Here is a 19,423-nt window from a genome sequence, read left to right as displayed (position 1 = left end):
TCTGCGATCACACGTTAATTACACGTTGACGCCGTTTATGCTGAAAACGTCGGTGTTCAGACTAAATACTGTGCTGTGTTTTGTTGTATGTTGATGTTTGAGTAAGGACATCACTGAATCTAAATGTATCAGCTGACGTCAATTAATATGCTTTTTTTTCATGAAAGTCTGCTCCAGTTGTTTGCTTTAACAGACTGGAGTCACAAATGCAGCGTGTCCTTGCGTGGTGGGAAAGAGTTGCCATGTCAGTCGCAGAACGCCTTGTAACTCGTTTTCTCATTCATATGAACGAAGGGGCCGAGCCAAAGGACACCGTGACATGTCAGTCATAAAAGCGCAGATGTGAACATCAAAATCAGCGTCAGCGTCGCGATCGCGCTCATCCACCGTCGCGCCGCGTGCTAGCGTTAGCGCTCCTGTGCCTTTCTCCCGCGCACCACGGGTCAGGCTAGCGAGCCGCTAGGAGGTTCTTCGCTCCAGTGTTCCTCCGTCCTCTTCACTCTGATTAGATCCGCTTTTACCCGTTCACTTCACATTTTATAATAGTGACGCATCTCTAATGATGCCGCGGCAACACCTGCTCCGTCTGCCCGTCCTTTTGACTTTCCTCCCCTCTCGCGCGCCTACTCTGTTTACGACGCTTCCTCGTACACGCCGCGCCGCGTGTTTGTGTGCGCTCACCTTCAGTTCATTACTGTCACGCCTTCTTTGCAGTCTAGACACCTTTACGGCGCTTTGACACTTGTGCGAATTGCCCCTTAATCATGCGCCTGCACAGTTGCTCTCCATTAACTCATTAGCCATATGGTGAACACGCCGCCGCCGCCGTGCTAGCCACGGTAGCGCCGCGTAGCTTGTAGCATTAATATTTCAGGATGCATGTGCAGCCGGGAAGGACACGCACTGTGGAAATCTTGGCGTTTACAGCATTTACATCACCGCCAACGTTTCTCATTGTCTCGTTTCTCTTTCCTGCAGGCGTGGAACAAGCATTCGAGGCGATCGCCTCACTCCTCTGCGCTTGTTTGCGGCCACAGGGTGACCGCTGGCTGACTGCTTCTATGCAATATGTTACAGCTGGTTAAAAGGGGCCGGAGCGAGAAGATAAATGCAGCGTGGAGGCCGGGAGGAGGAGTGAAGGGAAGAGGCTACGAAGGCAAGCATTCATTCTCATTAGTTCTCACTTGAACTACTTTGCCGGTTGACTCTTGTATCTCTACTGCACGGCTCCTCGCTGAGCTGCCCTCCAGCCATCTTCAAGGCGCCCTCGTGCTTCTCTCTGCTCTTACGAGGCCACAAATCGGGAGCCATTCATTGTTTTCCTTTTTCTTTTTCTCAGCATTTGTTTTCCAGTCGAGCGTCGCAAAGCCAGACCCTCCTCATCTAAATCCGCAGAGTTGATTCATTATTGGATTTCCGCCGGTGACGCGTGATTATGGAACCGCTGACTGATGGACCCACCGGTTCACATACCCAGTGGCGCTTTGTCTACCACCGTTTGGGTCCCATGCCAAGGTACCGCTTGGTTCGGTTCCACCGTGTCACAGTCAGTGGAGCAACAGTTCTCAACATAATGAGAACAACAACAAAAACACGTTTCTCAAAATAGCACCAAGGCGGCCGCTTCCACATCGTAGCTGTCGTCACGACAACAAACAAAACAGCTTAATTACAGTAGTTTAGGCACAACTAGGTCGAGTGAAAGATGAAATAGGTGTAGAAACATATCATTACAACTGTTACAACTCAGCGTGTAACTGGACAGTTGCAGTGAAAAAATACAGGAATTTGTCTTCAGCTTTAATTCAAGGAGTCATAAATCCCTGGTTTTGGAAATGTTTAAATAACACATTCGCTAACAGGGCTGACGGATGTACTGTACAGGCCTGACGTGGGCCAGATACAGTGGATCACATTACACTGAATGAAGGAAGTCGATACTAATCAGAGGCTTAAAGAGTGTTTTGGTTGGGTGCCAGGTTTGTGTTGTTTTCAGCAGAGTTTGAAATGTTGGTAAATGTTGGTAATGGGCTGAAGTGGCCAAATACTCCGAGTCCGACAGTAATTAAACGTTGCAAGAAAAAAAACAGCAAAGGAGGAAGGAGAGTCACACAACAGCCTGCAGAATCAATGCACAGCTGCATGAGAAACAGACAAACCTGCACCCATTAAATTAGTCCAGGCCATAAAATTCAACGTGCAATTATGCAGAATTAAAACGTAGTTTGAACCGAACTGCAGGTCTTATCTGTCACCGGAGCCGGGGAGGAATGAATGGGAGAACGTTTAATTCACTTGCAGGGTATCTGCATTAACCTGCCAGACACTTGTAAGTGTTAACACCCTTAACAGCTTTTAATATTCAAGGATAAAAGCGCTGTAATTTCAAAATCTGTCTATAACCACTACAGACAGCACCTGTGTGAATAATGTGGGTTTGATCGGGCCTCAGTCAGTCTGTGGTGATTAGCTGCTCGTGATAATGGCAGGGTAAAAATATCTGTCCATCATTTCACCTGTTAAATGATGTTAATGCCTGTGTTATTATGCGCTAACTGTGGCAGGTTGACAACCAAAGGGCCCTCTGATGGGGATTCATTAGTCCTCGGTCACATCAGTTCCAGCTCGCACCGTGGGCTTAGCCTTTATTTTGCCCGTGGAATAAGTGGCTCAGAGTTCTTCATTTGGTAACACTTTGAATTTGCCAGTAGGTGAAATTTGTAAATTGGAGTTTCCTTGTAGGCACTGTAGGGATTTGCTCCAGCTCAGGCCTGAACTGACCCCTTTTTTGGACTTAGCAGATGGTGTCAACCTATGAATCAAGGCATCTGCGTGGAGGATTTGGGTTTTAACGTGCTCTCACCTCCTCTGACACGCTGCCTGTCAGAACGCAGAAAACGAACCCACTTGACATGTGAATACATCAAACATCTGGCTGATTCAGACATTTGCAGCTCTAGTAGGTTTAAGGGGGAGCGGTTTGCATTGCTCATGCAGTGACAGATGTTTCCGAGTGTACTGTCAACATCTGGAGAAACAGTAGACAAGTATCGGTCTGTGTCACTAACATTAGTTAAAATAAAAGAGCAGCACTCAGGTTTTCATTTAGTTAAACCTGCTTCGGGGCTGTGACGTGCATCTCACGGATTCCTGGGGAGTTTTTTCATTCGTGGTGAAATCTTCTATGACTAAACCTCCAGAAGCAGGCCTTGCTTGTGCATTGAAAAGATCTACAGCATAGAAATAGAAAATTAAATAAATGAATGATTTTCTGTCTGCTGTCGCCAGGTGGAGTTGTGTGCTTTAAGTAGCACCAAGACTGCAGCTTAATTATTTATTACAAATAGTTTATTATTCTTCTCCAATTTGATAATGAATAAATTAATTGCTCCAGTTCTGTGCCTGTCTTGTTTGTGTGTAGTTACTATACGTTCTTGTTTGTCCTGGTGTTCACTGACAAAGTGAACTGAGTTGCTGGAATCATCTTTTTTTTTTTGGTACTTTTACCACAGTTGCTCATCCTGTACTTGACCCCGGTGGGACCGAGCTGCTGCAAACTCACGGTGTAAGGAACGTTTAATCACTTTCCTGCAAGCAGATTCAAAAAAGTAAAAAAGGTAAAACGCTCAATGTGACCTTGATGAAGACGGCGCGCTGGCTGACTTGTTCCCCAGCGCCTAAAACAAGACAGGCCTAATCTTTCCTCTGAGCTTTTAGCAATTTGCTTTTACCACGTTGCCAACGAATCAAGGAATTATCTGGTTTCTCTTGTTTTTGTGTGTGTGTGTGTGTGTGCGTGTGTGTGTGTGTGTGTGTGTGCGCGTGTGTGTGTGTGTGTGTGTGTGTGTGTGTGTGAGCTTTCTTTTTCTCATTTATCTCACATATTCCTTCAGGGAAGACAGCAAAGTGTTTGCAATAAAGCTTCTCCGACAGAACCAAGTGAAACATGACAATAACGCTGCATAATACGATAAGTAGCTTAGCCAACCACTTTGCTGACACACAACCTCTAAACTGGTCCCTCAAATCCTCGGCTTCAACTGCGGGGCTTCTCGTGTCAAATCGAATTCACGCGTTAACAGGCCGCTTGATATTAAAGCCCCCTCAGTGATGCGAGATTGGGTTAGAAACATGGCTGCAATTAGTGACTGTGGGAGATGGTGGTTAGTGTTTGTGTTGTTATTCTGTACAGTCTAATTTAATACACTGGCATTACACTACATTGAGGCCTTCAATGGTGTGAGCGTAGAGCCCCCTGGTAAAGCCACACGCACGCACGCACACACACACACACACGCACACACACACACACACACACACACACAGACTAAGTTTAGAAATAGATCCGCAGGTTCCTAAACGGCTCCGAGCCTCAGCGCTAAACGCTGCTTCACCGGGAGCCAGCGTGTCACTGCTGTCGCCAGCTCCGCTTCCACCACCGGCAGGCAGCCATTTTTCAGTGAGACGTGGTGATACATTTACTGGACTGAACCCACTCACCCGGTGGAAAGCGATGCTGTTCGCCTCTGTCCTCCCTTTGTCTCCCGAGAAGCAAATCAAAGTCTTATTTTGAGTGTACTGAGGTCTGAAATTTTTATTTGAAAGTCCACTCTAGGAGAAATATAGAGGGAAAGCGCGGAATGAAAGAAATGATGGGGATCTTATGGCATGTGATGCTTTCTGGTTTTATGCCGATTGAACGTTCTAAAAGGAAAAACCGAGCTGCAATCAGTCAATATGTCAAAACTAGTCTGTGAGAATGAATCTACGAATTGTACAGTCCTACTCATGTCGGATTCAGGATGATCCCAGCATCTTGTTGCCTAATAAGACTCGTAGAACTCACAGTAGCATTCACTATAAGAGCCACTTGCTTCATTCTTCATTTTTGACTAATATCATTGAAGCTTTGTTCAGCCACACGTAACCATTCAAGGCAGCTAAGCTAGCAGTATACTTCTACTAGCGCTGGCTGGGAGCAGTACCTGTGTTTAAAGGAAAACCTCAGCAGACATGTATGAAAAGGATTGTAGCGGAATCATCCTATTTATCAAATATTATTCTAGAAGTGAATAGATAAAATTTTCCCCCGGCAGTTCATCACCAGTAGATAAACACAGTAAATACCTCATGGACACAGTGAAACGATTGCCATCACAAAGTGCCCGATATTTTCCTGAGGCATTGGTGACCAAGACCAAATATTCCTTCCTATTATGCATAGTAATTTTTCAGAAGAAATACCCAACTATAACCGAACCTGACCACTAATAGAGAGGCAATTGCTCTCATTTTGAGAACTGTATAACGTTCCTGCCGAATATCAAACCCTGCTGCTTTTAAATGTGCTGATTCTATCGAGGCGCCAGAGCTCATTTCAGAATTACCGCAACAATGTTAGCATTCATTTCCTCCATGGGGACCCGACGCGCTGTTCCAGGCCGTCAATGGGAAATGATTGGACTGGAGCCGAGCGCAAGGAAGAGGCCGGGCGACGTGCGAGCGAGGCACTGGCTGGGCCCTGGGAGGGAGGCGCCTGCTCACGGAATACAGTCAGCAGCCTGGATACCTGCAGAACTCATTTAACAATAGGCGCAATTAGAACGCTGAAAGGGTCACAGCTGCAAAAGTGCTTTAGAGACAGGGATCACTCCCGTCCTTCATCGGTCTGGTGGAGACAGTGATGTTCTACAATAAGCACATTTCCTGACCTCAAGCAGTTCAACCTTCACCAGTGAGTCGGGGGAGAGTCAGACGTGTTTAAGACATGTTTATTTACTGTGGAGCAGAAAAAGAGAAGCCTGGGTTTATTTCTAACAAACACCCACTCGGACCTGCGGTGATTTGAATGGTGGCCCTGCTTCCACCGCGGCCCGGTTCTCCTCGCCAGCAGCCAGGACCGTTAAATGTCGTGGACGGCTCCTCGCAGCTTATCGACCGACACCCTTCAGCACCAACGGAGAAGGAGCGTGAGCCAGAGAAAAAGCAGGCGGAGGCGGTGAGTGCGTGACGTGTCGAGAAAAGTTTTTAAGGCTTTATTTTGTACTTTCTCATTACAGCCGTAAATCATCTCCAGGTTAAATCAATCAATGTATTATTACCTGCAATCTAACTATATGCATCACAAAGATCCAAGTCGTACTCCCACGTGTGGAGCTGCACTAGTCATTTTCTCCAATGAATACGAGGGAGCCGCTGGGACCAAATTGTGTTTGATAACATATGATTGTCCAGAACCGGGCCCACTAGAAATGGCAACGAGGCGACTGAAGTGCCCAGAGGAGCAGGAGGAGATGAACAAGCAGAGAGAGAGGAAGTCCTTTCATTAATGTGGCGTTTCTGTAGAATTATTCCTGTTAGATCAGTACAAATGGAAATCAATCGTCCATAAATACACACGCACACATCAATTTGTCCCTAAAGTGCTCCCGTGCGGCCCGGACACTGCTGAGCTGCATCAGCGTCAATCTGTCCGCAGAGAGAATGCGCAGAGCTCATTCTGCGGCTTCACGTAGTTATCGGGAGGAAAAATCGCAAGGAGAGTAAATGAGCCCAGCAGCGAGAACAAACCGAGGAGCCGGACCGGCTCCGGTGCCGACGACGTGATAAAAAGGTTCAGCTGCGTCGGTAAAGCCGAGCGCCACAGAACGGAGAGTGCGGACGCAGCAGTGGAGCCGTCGTCCTGCAGGTTGTGAGTCGGTCAGCGTGGCGTCTCCGCACACAAACCGCTTCACGCGGCTCAAATAAAAAGGTCAGGCTCGTGCGCACGAGTCCACGCGCAGCAGGTACTGTAAGTGAGGCGCATTTATTTGTCATTATCTGGGGACACTGAGCGCGCTGACTACGGAAACGCGCACCTTGTTGTGTGTGAAGGCGTTCTTCGGGGTCTCGACAAACACCTGCGTTCTCATTATTCTGTTCGCAGTGAAATAATGTGAAGTAAACCGAGAACGACGTGCAGCGTCAGGGCTGCGGGGGAGATTTTAACAGCACGACCCTAAACGCGTCCTGGAGGAGCTCGCGTTGAAGCTAATACGCACAGACTCGCTAAACGCAAACGCCGCACGGGATTATGGGTAAGAAAGTGCGCTCTTACATTAGCACCTGGACGTAACCTGGACCCGTGCGCTGCCAATTACATCTAAAACAGCTTGATGAGGAAAAGTCGCTGTGACGCCGTTAGCACCGGACCGTTCTGCTCCAGAGTCACTTCAACAAACACAAGCCTGTTTCCTCCTGATAAGAGAGCATCCCAACATCTTTGCATAACTTGCAAGTGGACTCAAATTGGCACCGCCGTAACTATTCTCAGCACCTGTCACCATCAGAGCTTCCTCGAGATGCACTTAAACTCCAAAAGAGGCGAGATGAGGATTAGTTTAAAGGCGAGACCAACCTGCACAAGGCTCCGCTGCTGCAGCGCGTTTGCATCGGATATTTTTAGCCCTTGGTTTTTATAACACTGTCTTCCTTCATTTTACACAATAGTCTGTGATTTGTGTTACAATAAAACATTTGCGGGAGAAATCATTATAAATATTACCTCTGGAGAATCCATGGTTATTGATTGTTAACCAGTTGCCAGGAGAGGTTTAGTTTCCGCTAATAAATAACTGCCAGCGCGGAGGGACCACGTGTTGACGGAACAAAGGACCTCGAGGCGGGTGGGGAAAAAAGCTGCTTCTCTAATCAAAACACATTCCCGGTCTCCGCTGGAGGAAAAAGACCCTCAAATCAAGGCTGATGTCAACTCAGACAAAGCATGTAGCGCTAATAATACACCTGGAATCAAAGTTAAAGATCATATAAGGAGCACAATTAACGGGCTGATGAGAGTAGAGTTAAAGAAGTAAAGTAGAAACTAGTTCAGAAATAGTTCAAATACTGTAAGAATCTGCACTAAAAAGCTGCAGGAAGTGACTGAAGACAAACACCAGCTGATGGATGCAGCGGAGAAGAAAGGCTCCTTTAGGCCCCGCTGAATATATCGCTGGTGTAATTACTACCAATATCTGCCAATGGCCCATTGGACGTTTGTCACAGGTTCAGGGCGTTACTTAACCTTGATAAGTCTAAGCAGAATGATAGCGCTGGCGATAATTGAGTGGTCATTACAGATGAGAATCTGGTGTTAATGGAGGCTAAATGATCATCAAGGAGGGAATAAATGAGTCTGAATGGCTGAGTGGGAGACGCTGGATGGAGGATACAGTATCATTATTATTGAATAGCATGGTGGCTATTGGCATTTGCAGAATTAAAGTTATGGGGAGCTGTAAGGGCGAGATGCTCCACGCTGGCAACGCTGCTCAGCAGCCACTTCTCATTAGGAGGGGAAATGAAACGCTCAACCAGCGGATGGGTTTGTTTTGAAGCCCCACGGAGGCGGGGCGGGCGGGCGGTAAAGTCACCCCGCGCCTCCCCTGGAACATCTTTTCTGCCATTCGCAAGCTCATAAAGTTTGTTTTTCAACTTCGCAGCCACTTTGTAGCCATTAAACTTCTGCCTGTCCTTCCTCTCAGCGCTCACCTTGTCCTACTTTGCCACCGTCCCCGCCTGCGAGCGAACCGACATAAAGAGGGTGAAACGTGACACATGAATGAGCCGGGCCCGCGTCGGCGATCACAGGGAGCGCGCGCCGGCGTTTTGTAGCGAGACGCACGCGCCGGAAACCGCCGCGGCGTCGCGCGCGGCCTGGAACTGTACCCGTCATTTGCCGCCGGCAGTTCGGCGCGGGTTAATTAGCGGTTACTCGCGAGCGCCCGCGCGCGTGCAGGTGTTGGCGGATGCATGCATAACAAGAACAACACCGCGCATCTGTCGGTTCCACGTCTGGAGCGGAGTCCTTTGAAAGCGGCAGAGGTGAGAACTGAGCGGGGGTCGAGGCGGGAATTAACGCCAGTCAGAAAGAAACAGGTGCACGCTGGTTAAAGACACGCGCTCACTCACGGAGGAGCTGCAATTGGCCCCCAAACTTAATTAAAGCTGTCGGCACACATGCAAATAAACGTCCGCGCGTCCTCAGGCAGAGCCGGAAAGGCACGCGCCTCGACAGTCAACGACTTGCTGGTAATTGAGCACCTTTAATTATGATGATTAGCCGCAGTAAAAACAAATGAAACAAACCCACAGTTAGGCTCCGTGATGCTTTTATATTTACCGCGCACTCAATGGGCTCGATGTCCGCCCTGTTTCCTGTCAACAGAGGCATCCGCGTGAAAGACGACAAGCAGAAAAAGCTGCGTAACCAGGAGCAGGTGCTGCTGAGGGGTTCGTCTCCGCACGTCAGAGTCAGAGATCGCAGACTTGTGCATAATTCAGCGGCAGAACTCCAGCCGCTCCAAACTAATCTCAGGTGTGAAGTGATGCATAAGTAAGAGGGGAAGACAACATGGGTGTTAAGACGCGCTGCTTGTTAAAATAACTCGGAGGCGCTTCTGATGAAAACTGATTGCATTCATTAAAGATGACAGCTATCTGTGTAGCGAGCTGACGGCGGCGCGCGCGCCGACTTCACGCGCTCCCGGAGTTGGACGTCTGTGATGCTAAAGATGTCGACGGAGGGAGTTAAGAGTGTTAGTCATGAATAAATAAAGGCTTTTTCTTACAGTAGATTCGGTTTGTGCAGCCAAAGTGGCGGTGAACCTGAAACACAACGCTTGCTAATATAAACTACGGCGGCTTCAGTGATTGGATGCTCACTCTTCAAGCTGCTTCAGTCAAAACAGATAAACGTTCTTTCATGTATTTCATTTTTTTTACACTCGTGTTCAAGTCCCCCTCCTCCTGCGCCTCCCACATCTGGCTGTGGCCTCCCTCACCTCTGGGTCAGCTGGCCTTTATTCAACACATTGGTGCTAGTGTGCAACTGTCTTAGCTGTTGTTGAGCTACTGCAGAATAAGCTGCCCCTTGAACTATTCACCCCCTCAAAGACTCTTACTGAGGTAATTACAGCCAACGTGTGAACAGACATGGAGCTCATTGCTTCTGCTGAGCTCACAGAGTTTGGTGCAGGCTCTACTTTTTAACAGCTCTTTGCCTCTGGGTCGTCTGAGGAGCAGTCAGATATTATCTCTTGGTCTGGAGGTTCTGATGCCGATAACTTCGAGAAACTCGATCTTAAATCCATGCTCGTTAATCAGAACAAAGATGCAGAACGCTGAAGAAAGACATTAAAACGATTTTTTTTTATCTTTTGTTAATATTGTTTTGCTGGATAAATAACAGCGCTCTGCCTCTGACAGGGCGACTGCTTTAGCTGCTCCCTGAGGAGAACATTCCTCCTTTCACAAGCAGAATTGTCAGTGTTCAGCTTCTGTAATTGAAACTGTTTCAAACGTTGCTCAGTAAACTACTTAATGTAACAAACCTAAACTACTGTAAAAGTGAAACTGCTCACTATCTTCACTCCATCACATCAGTTAGTCTTTATTCTTCCAGCTCCGTGTTTAAAGCCACATATTCCTGCTTTGGGGCCAATCCCGGCTGCTTCCAGCTCAATAACCTTCTGCTCTGTGTTGTGCTGTCGCAGAGCTTATCTGGGCTTAATTGTACAGAGAAAGGCTCGTGTGCGTCTCAATCCGCTGCTGAAAATGAAAACGAACGGATGAAGAGTCCATTAACATCTGAAAAAATCCAAATGAAAAAGGTTTCAGTGATGGAATGATGATAGAACACGAGCTACAACCCAGAGTTTGACACGTGCTACGGCTAATGATTAGCTGCTGGTTTCCAGCCTCCAGATGTTGCTGTGTTTACTTAGATGTAACGACTGTTCCCACACTCAGGAACCAGTTGAACATTTCTGTCTATAAGCCCAAGCATTTTCGTTTTTATTTTTATTAGCAGCTTTTCATTTGTCTCACATTAAGAAAGCTCCTGTAAAATGCATCTCCCCAAACTTCAAATTACCTTTCAGCGTCTGCAAAGTAGATGACGCCCACACCTTTTTTATAAAACACACCGTTTGCAAAACAGCACTGTGAACTTTTTTCCAGTAACGGCTTTATTAAATTAGTGCAAAAGACAGACAGAACTCATTCAAAATGTCATCTTTTTCTTTGTGGTGGTCTTCCACACAAAACCCACGCACGCTACCGTTCTTTTGATGAGCGCGAGAGGAACAAAAAAACAAACAAACAAACAAACAAAAAAAAGAAAGCAAAACTATCCATCAAAACCACTTCTTGCACATCTTCTTGTGACTAATAGATGAAGACAGAATCGGATGGAGCAGAACTGACAGGAGACAAAATGAAACCTAGACGTTGTCGAGAGGAGACTCCTGATTCAGAATTGAACCAAGGATTTTGAAGTAAGAAATAAAATAATAGCAAATAAAAAAGATGTTACAATAAGATAGTCAACACATCAATAGCATTAGAAATAGTGTCTAAAATTCACAAAAAAAAATTATTTACTCACTGAGTGGATGACCAAAGAACTTGCAATCAAAGTACATAAGTTAATCAATACTGTATATTTATACAATGGTAAAAAATAAAATATTTATATAATCATACTTTTTTTTAAGGTTTACACCGTTACTATAAAGATATACTGTTTTCCACTCCATGACAACTAATGCATTAAAAAGAAGCGAATCAAACGAACGACTCCAGAGAGTTTCTGACTTTGAAGGCTTATGGCTACCACCTTGTCCTAAAAGACCACAATCACTGCAGACAAAGAAAACAGGCTTTTCTCTCCGCTTACAGAGGGAGACGAGATCAAACACAGTCTGTGACGAGAAAGGAACACATCAAAAAAAAAAAAAAAAGAAAAAAAAAGAAAAGTTCAACGCTCTTCCCCCGAACCAGGACAGCAGCTCAGCCTTCGCAGTGTTCCCGGGCCCACGGGGGGTGAGGGGGGGTGGGGTTAGGCTGGGTGAGGAGAGGTGCTCGTATCCGGGCACGAGGAGGGCGGGGGGGGGGTGACACGGGGTCTGGATGGAGCAGAGGGTGACGATGGGACCGGAGGTTCCAACGTGAAGCCATTTAGAGCCTGGGCTCGTTGTGTCGGGACACGGGTTGTTTCAAGTGTCTCCTCCCGGAACACTCGTTGCTTGTGTGCCAGCGGAATGCGATGGAAACTGGAATAATGACCCTGAAGGAAGTGTGGAGGGAAGAGGAAAAGTCTGAAATTCAAGAAAGAAAGCTATAAACACACAAAGAGGAGCGAGGGAGGATGGAGAGAAGATGAGAGCAGCCAGTGGATGAGCGAGTTAAAAAGTGGTGTCACAGCGGTTGCACTGTTGGGGAATGTACGTGAGTTTTTCTTTTTTTTTGTAGAGGAGAACTCTTCTTCTCCCTCGCCTTCTTCCTCTCCTCCTCCTTCTTCTCTGCTAAGCCTGGGCCGTGTGTGTGTGGGGGGGTTGCAAACAGGACTACGTGAGGTTTTGGCAGGATCTACAGGCCTGGTGGGAGAACGGGAGAGGACAGGAAGTGAGAGAGGACAGGAGATACTGTAAAGTCAAGGTCGGCACTGAAGCAGATCAATTGCAATCGATGACAGAGGACGGGTGATGGCATCGCGTCATTAAAGACTCACTCAGGACACAACGCAGACGCTCTAATTGTTCGCTCCAGGACGGCAGCAGCTAAGTAATTGGCTTTAATGTGAAAGTCCACCCTGACGGCGTGTCAGCGCGCAGCTTCCTCATCATCCCGGACGGCTCGATCAATAGCACTGAGCTCAGGCAGCTCTGTGTGAAGTCAGCGCCGAGTTTGATTTACCACGTCATCTTCAGCCAAGATTAATTGGGTCCTGGCGTTAACTCGTACAGGACTTCAGAGAGTCCACGACAGAACCCGAGTCGGTCCATGTCTGTTTGACGCGGTCCTCACCAGAACCTGCGGCGCCGAGGCCCGGACGAGTCTGACGAGGTGTGACCCACACACACACACACACACACACACACACACACACACACACACACACACACACACACACACACACACTCAGGGTGCTGTGTGAAATGTGACTGTTTATTGATCTCCCCTTCTGCAGCCTCCTCCTCCCAGAATGCACCCTGTCTCCGGGTATTGGACCGGGGGCCCGGTTCAGTCCCGCTCGGCGCTTTGCTCTCTGTTTTCCCTCCCGTCTCATTGTTTTCACTCTCCCACTCCATCCCGTAGCTCGACTCAGACACGGAGCAGGCGAGGCCCGGACGCTCCCCGGCTGTTCACAGGTTCAGGGAGCCGCCACTAAGCGCTAGTAAATTCAAATTGCACTTCACCGCGGACACGGGCGCTTCGCTACATTTACTACAACAAGCGCACTTTAGAGAACAAGAGGTAAATCAAGGTCGGGTAATCACCGTGGAGACGCTCTGCTCCTTTGTTCAACACGCTCCACTTTTCACGCGCTGGATATTCAGCCATAATAACAAACAAAAACAAAAAGAGCGTCCAGCGTGAGTGGCTGTTTGCATTACACTCTGCTCATCCAGCCTTTGTGTGCGCCTTCAGGAGAAGCCGTGGCGTCGCCAGCTCCCGCCGCCACGCGGCCGATGACGAGGCCGTTTTATTAGCGGCTCCATTGTGTTGTGGACAAAGCACCTGCGTGAGGAACTTACAGCCCCCCTGGACCGTGTTTGCTTCTAAGCCGCTTAATTGTAACGACGGAAGACAAAGAACTCTCCTACTGCGTTGCGTTCGCGCCCGATTAAACCTCGTAATTATTTAAGACTAACTGTTAATTCTGCTGCCCAAATTCTAAGCAGCTTTTAAGAGGATAAAAGTTGCCCCCAATTCTATCGTCGGCAATTTACTACATTATTGTGTCATTTTGGAGCTTGTGTTGCCTGCTGCTGCCGATGCGCCTGACTGAACGTTGGACACCTCACAGAGCAGGTGCCTTCGGCCTCGTTTAACAAGCTTAAGTCGAGCCTTTTGCCGCTAATGCGGCACAACGTGGCCCAAACAAGCCATTTGCAGGAGGCGATTTGTCACAGCTATTGTGCGTTGGTCACTAGAGGCGCGGGTTTGAGGCATCGGCTCCCGTGTGCTGTGTTTAAGAAGTGGGCCGACGGCGCCGTCCCGTTTCTGCCGTCGCGTCTTTGGGCCCTCAGTCAGCCGTCGCCGCCTGTCCCGCTCTGCTCCACGTCTCGTCTCGTCTCCACGAGATTAGAGGCAGATCGTGAGGAATGTGAAGTGTAATTTTCCCAGACATGGTGAAATGAATTGGACTGTACACTTCAAAAAATTCCGAGGCGATCGAAGGCAGACTGGATGGGGGTGAATATCTAATAAGGTGGAGGGTTCGGAGCGGAGGGGGGGGTGATTGATTTTCCTCTGGCTATTGTTTTTCTACCACTGCCCTTCTTTCATAATACTCAGACCTAAGTGTTCCCTTAAAACAGAAAGAAAAGGAAATAAAAGTCGAGAAACACTCGAAGGCACTCGAGACTTGGAGATATTGGATTTTGCAAATATAATTAGACTCCGGCAGCCCTGTTTCAACCTCACGCGAAGGAGTGGAGAGAAAAGAGGCGATTCTCCCCCTCTGGCAAAAAAAAAAAATTACGCCCTGACATGGAAACACGTAGCTGAATCAATTCACCTCAGCTCCTGCGCAGACGCGTTCACTCGGAGGGCGGGAGAAAACGAGAGTTAGGCAGGAAGACAAAGGGGGAGGAGAGAGAGAGTGAGGGAGACGAGGAGCAACACATTCCAATCTGAGGCTGCGTTGGTTTATTCATGAGCTGCAGCGATATTATCTGCAACAGCACACGGGCTCCTACACAAACCGGCCCAGGCTCCTCCAGGAGAACTTAGTTATAATCAGTCCTCCCAGTTCTTCTCTTTATACTGGATGTGCTTGTTGTGGATCAAACGCGGACGCACGCTATTAAATATGAGCTAGAATGGGATATTTATCACAGCTAGTGAAACGTTCTCGCACACGTCCTTGGAAAAGGTTTCCTACAGTATGTGCTGGATAAACAGCTGCTGTACATGCTGCGTATAAACAATCAGGAAAATAATGAATCGAACTGTTTGTCTTTCACAGACAAGAAGGAGCGGCGTCCGACTCCGGCCTCATTCCACCAGCGACGCGCGCGACCCGACGCCAGGATCGCAGCCGCTCGGCGCCGACTCAGACGACAGTCTCGGGTCTGTTCTAGTACGAGCGGCGCCTTTAATGCGTGAAATGTAAATGTGACAAGCTGCTGGAAGCGGCGCCGAATCAAACGGGGGCACCGGAGGGAGCGGCAAGCGCTTCCCCTGCCTTTCTAATTGCCGGGAGTAGAGGAGGGGGGCGGTTGATTAGCCCAGGTAGTGTCATGGCCGCTCGACGGAGACCGGGGGGGGGGGCGTCACACAGGAAGACGGGACGCGTCACACAACCGGTGAATATAATGAGCGCTAATAAGCCCCACCAGCCCAGAATTCAACCAGCGACGAGTGAACCTGGCAGGAAATAATAGGACAATGCAGAAACGCGGAAGTGAAAAGGATAATTCCTGATAATTCCAGTCAAAATACTGAGATTGTGAAGTTTGAAGATGAGCGTACCTCAGATATGTTAATGCGTAACTGGTGGGTTTTACACATGAAAGCTTCTCAGAGCGACGGCAGATTCTCTCACGCTGCTGCACGACACACAGTCTGCACAATGGAGTCGATTGGATTAATTGCAAATGGAAACGCAACTTCTCCTCTGGTTCCTCAGCTCATACACACAGAGCTGCAGAAATTATAAGTCATTACCGCTCACTGAAACAAATGAGCCGACGGAGGACGACAGTGACGCGCTGGTGCTGACTCGCGGCTGTCGGCCCATTAATACTGGTGCCATTTCAGGAAGGGGTTCCAGTAAAACATGACATCAGACAACAACAAAATACCAACGTCCAGGAAGTGGAACACGATATCGGGGCCGCGCGATGATTGTTATTAGTTATGGCTGCGTTTGACAAGTCTAAATACCAGCTGTCTGCAGAAAGGTCTATGCAGGAGCCGCTATTTGTTTAGAAAGCGCACAGTCTTTCATAATGTTACCTCATCCTGTCGGCAAAAAGCATCTCGTACGATATAGATTTATTGTTCGTCGGCTCCTGATCCGAGGCAGCAAATGTTCTCAGTTCCCGAAAACAGGCGAACGCGCGGCGGCAAATCGGTTCTAACACATGAGTAAAACATGAGAGCTGCGATGTGATATTCATAAACAGCTGACGATGCCTTAAAGCGCCGCCCGCTAATGATCAGCAAATGATTCATGTCTTCAGTAGTTGGGGCAAATGTGACACATGGGTAGTGTGGTTTACCAATAACATGAGCTAATGCTCCTATTCTGGACTGGTAAAGGCTTTTATTTTGTTGGATTAATGAGCGGGGCTAATTGCTGGTAGCCTGTCATTACGCACTCCATCAGTAGCTCACACTGTGACTGGTTTAATGTCGCTACAGCTCGGCTGCTCACAGACGTGTTTTAAGACATGATGCACCTCTTTCAATACCCCAAAGTCACTTTCTATCTCACTTGAAAGATCAAAAAAGCCTCTGCAGCTTGATCTGAAGGCAGAAACAACCCTTCCACCAGGCACAGAGCTCTAGCATGAGGTCTCTTCAAAGGAAGCTGGGAGGAAAAAAAAAATAATTTATTTTTTAACGAAAGTAAATAAGCCCCTAAACATCCTGTCTCTCTAGCTATGAGGGGATTAGTGTAGAGCCGTGGAAGGAAGAGGGAAAGTGGCTGTCAGAGCGAGGCGAGGGATCAGAGAGGAGGAATAGTGTGGACTAAAGCCCCGGGAGGATGGAGGTAAATTAGTGGCATATAGGCTTGGAGTTGTTTGAGGCGTTAAATAGTAAATGCTTTGTTTTTACTCCTCCCTCTCACGCCGGCTCCTTCACTCACGGAATTACATTACTACACTTGCTGAAATTGGAGAGAGAGAGAGAGGGAGAGAGAGAGACAGAGAGAGAGGCAGTTCTCTCCAACTGCAGACAAACCTGTAATCCAGCATGGAAAAGATTTTAGCCTGCAGTTTGAGCTCGCAGACCTTCCTAAATGGAGCGCATGCGGTTGGAAATGGTCCAGCGGGATGAAACGAGCGTTGTGAGAGAGCAGAAGCCCCGCGAGGAGCATCAGCATCTGTTACCTTGGAGATTTTCCACTTTATCACCATATTTCACATTCCTCACGAGCTAAATTCACACGCATTAATCTATAAAGTCCAGCCACGTCCGCATCACCTGTACCTGTCAAATACATCCTATTTACATAGCGCTGCCACACAAACGTCCTCGGCGGTGGGAATTTCTTATTCCCAAGCAGCAGCGAGGCTGACGGGGAGAGATAGTGGACGTACATTACCCGCACGCGCAGATAGGGGGCAGTGTGGTCATCCGCGTAGCGGAGCCGGATTACCCGCTTGATGTGGAGCATCCCTCCTTGTAATAACTTCTAAAATTAGCAGCACTGCTTTGTGCGCATCCGCAGCCTGCGAGCGCGCTCAGTGTGCACGCATGGCAGCGCCAGGTGAACAATGGCCGCCCGGATATAAACACGCATGCGACTCGCAGTTTATAAGTCTGCCAGCATTCCCCTCTACAGAGCTGTAGGATAACGTTACAATAGCCTCTGACTTCGCCGTAATCTGTGTGTGTGTGTGTGTGTGTGTGTGTGTGTGTGTGTGTGTGTGTGTGTGTGTGTGTCGGAGCCTATGGCACAGTGATCACAATGAAATCGCAGTGGAAGTAGGCCCCTGTAAAGCCCCGGGGTTTAGCTGGCAATCCTCCCACAGCAAACAATGGTCTTAGGCGCATTAGAAGACGCCGCATATGTTGTACACATTCACCTACGCCCGCCGTGCAGGTGCATCGTTTAAGCGCCTGAAGCGGCGCCAGCGGCGCGTCACGCGCCCGACAGGAAGCCGGCGAGGGCGCGGCGGTTGTTTGGCTCTGTCGAAGGGAGCGCCGGACGGGGTTCGCTGTACGGGATGGATGGAACGGGGATCCGAGCGAGGCCACAACGGCAGCAGTGCCGCAGTGAGAGGGGGATTAGTGTGGTCTTAACAACCCACACATCTTCTTCTTGCAGGAGACGCACACAACAAGAGGAAATCTGTCAGTGGGGGAGAAACGGTTGTTTTCTTCCCTCTTCAGCAACAATCTGCTTGTTTCATCAATTCTCTTGATTCATTTGGATTCATTTCCATTTTCTGGAGGCTCACAGACTAATCTGCCTCATTTCTGCCGTGTTTGTGGAAACGCACAGAAATGAATCACTTGAGTTTCTGTAAAGGGAACGGGAGTTTTTCAGACGCAGCGTGGAGTTTAAGTGTTCGTTTAAGTTAAGACAGACTTGTTTTTAGTTTCTAGTGACACACACACACACACACACACACACACACACACACACACACACACACACACACACACACACACACACACACACACACACACACACACACCAACTGCTGCACAGACTGCAGAATAGGGACCCGGAGGGATTCATATCGACACACAGAAAGCAAAGATGTAGTTATTGTGCTGCGTTATGTAACTTTAGGCGCAGAGAACAAACAAATGCTTCATATTGTACAATACTGGTTTGGCACAGGCAAAGTCTGTGTTGGCAGGACGATGTAATTACAGCTCGGATTGAGCGCACGGGTCTTTTCTTTTGGCTTAGGAAACTGTGACATCCCCAAAGAAAACACACGGACACTGACTCACACAGTCCGTCTGTGTTTCAGATTAGCACCTTCCAGGCATTTACTGCACATTCTGCACATAGTTACCATGCGTGACTACAGTTTTCAGGACCCACCCCTAAAGGTCAGTACGATAAATGGCCTTGGCACAGTTTTCTGATTTGACCCCAGGACCGGTCGTCTCAGACTCAGTTACTCGCATTTGTTTGATCACTCGGGTTGACAGAACACACTCATGCCACCTTTAGCTGCAGATTAGCAGCTTTAGCTCACAGTTAAAATGTGCAAATTGCCTCCATGATATGTTTTAATTCCATTTCAACATCGTCAGCTCACGTGTTATTGAACAAATGATGAAACCGCTACATTTCACGTAAAAAAACAAAACTCTCGCCGCACCTTTAGCCTAAACTGAGCGGTCTATAAAAAAATTAACACATCAGAGGAGACAAGTAGGCAAGAACTCAAAAAGCACATTGCAGCCAGCACAGCGGTGTCAAGTGCAATGAAGGATGTTCTTCCTGGCAGAGAGCTGCCGAGTGCTGCATTAAAATGCACATGGAAATCTAAACGTCGAGTGTGATCGTAGCTGGGAGGACGGTGGTACGGTTAAATATTTCTATTGTTTGTTCTTAGAAATTGGTTGAAACTCAGTTTCACTGCAGTATTAGCAATACATCTATTCCTGTGAGTGGAGCATGATCCTGTTTCCAGTCAGCATAAACTGTGACCTTCCCAATCAAGTGGCCTGAATTTCTGAA

At 48.0% G+C, this 19,423-nt stretch overlaps 1 protein-coding gene across 1 annotated transcript in view; it reads right to left on the bottom strand.

Annotated features, from left to right (window-relative positions):
* Window positions 1–10,983: 10,983 nt before the first annotated feature.
* cdh13 (cadherin 13, H-cadherin (heart)) overlaps window positions 10,984–19,423 on the bottom strand; it is a 219,033-nt gene continuing 210,593 nt past the window's right edge. Inside the window, exon 15 of the mRNA XM_029154538.3 lies at window positions 10,984–12,416. Within this exon, the coding sequence (XP_029010371.1) occupies window positions 12,409–12,416 (8 nt within the window). The 3' untranslated portion in view covers window positions 10,984–12,408. The remainder of the gene's footprint in view (window positions 12,417–19,423) is intronic.

The sequence above is a fragment of the Betta splendens genome, chromosome 6 (genome assembly GCF_900634795.4).
Source record: "Betta splendens chromosome 6, fBetSpl5.4, whole genome shotgun sequence".
Taxonomy (NCBI): domain Eukaryota; kingdom Metazoa; phylum Chordata; class Actinopteri; order Anabantiformes; family Osphronemidae; genus Betta; species Betta splendens.
Note: the sequence above shows the minus strand (reverse complement) of the source record. Positions and strands in the feature narration are given on the sequence as shown.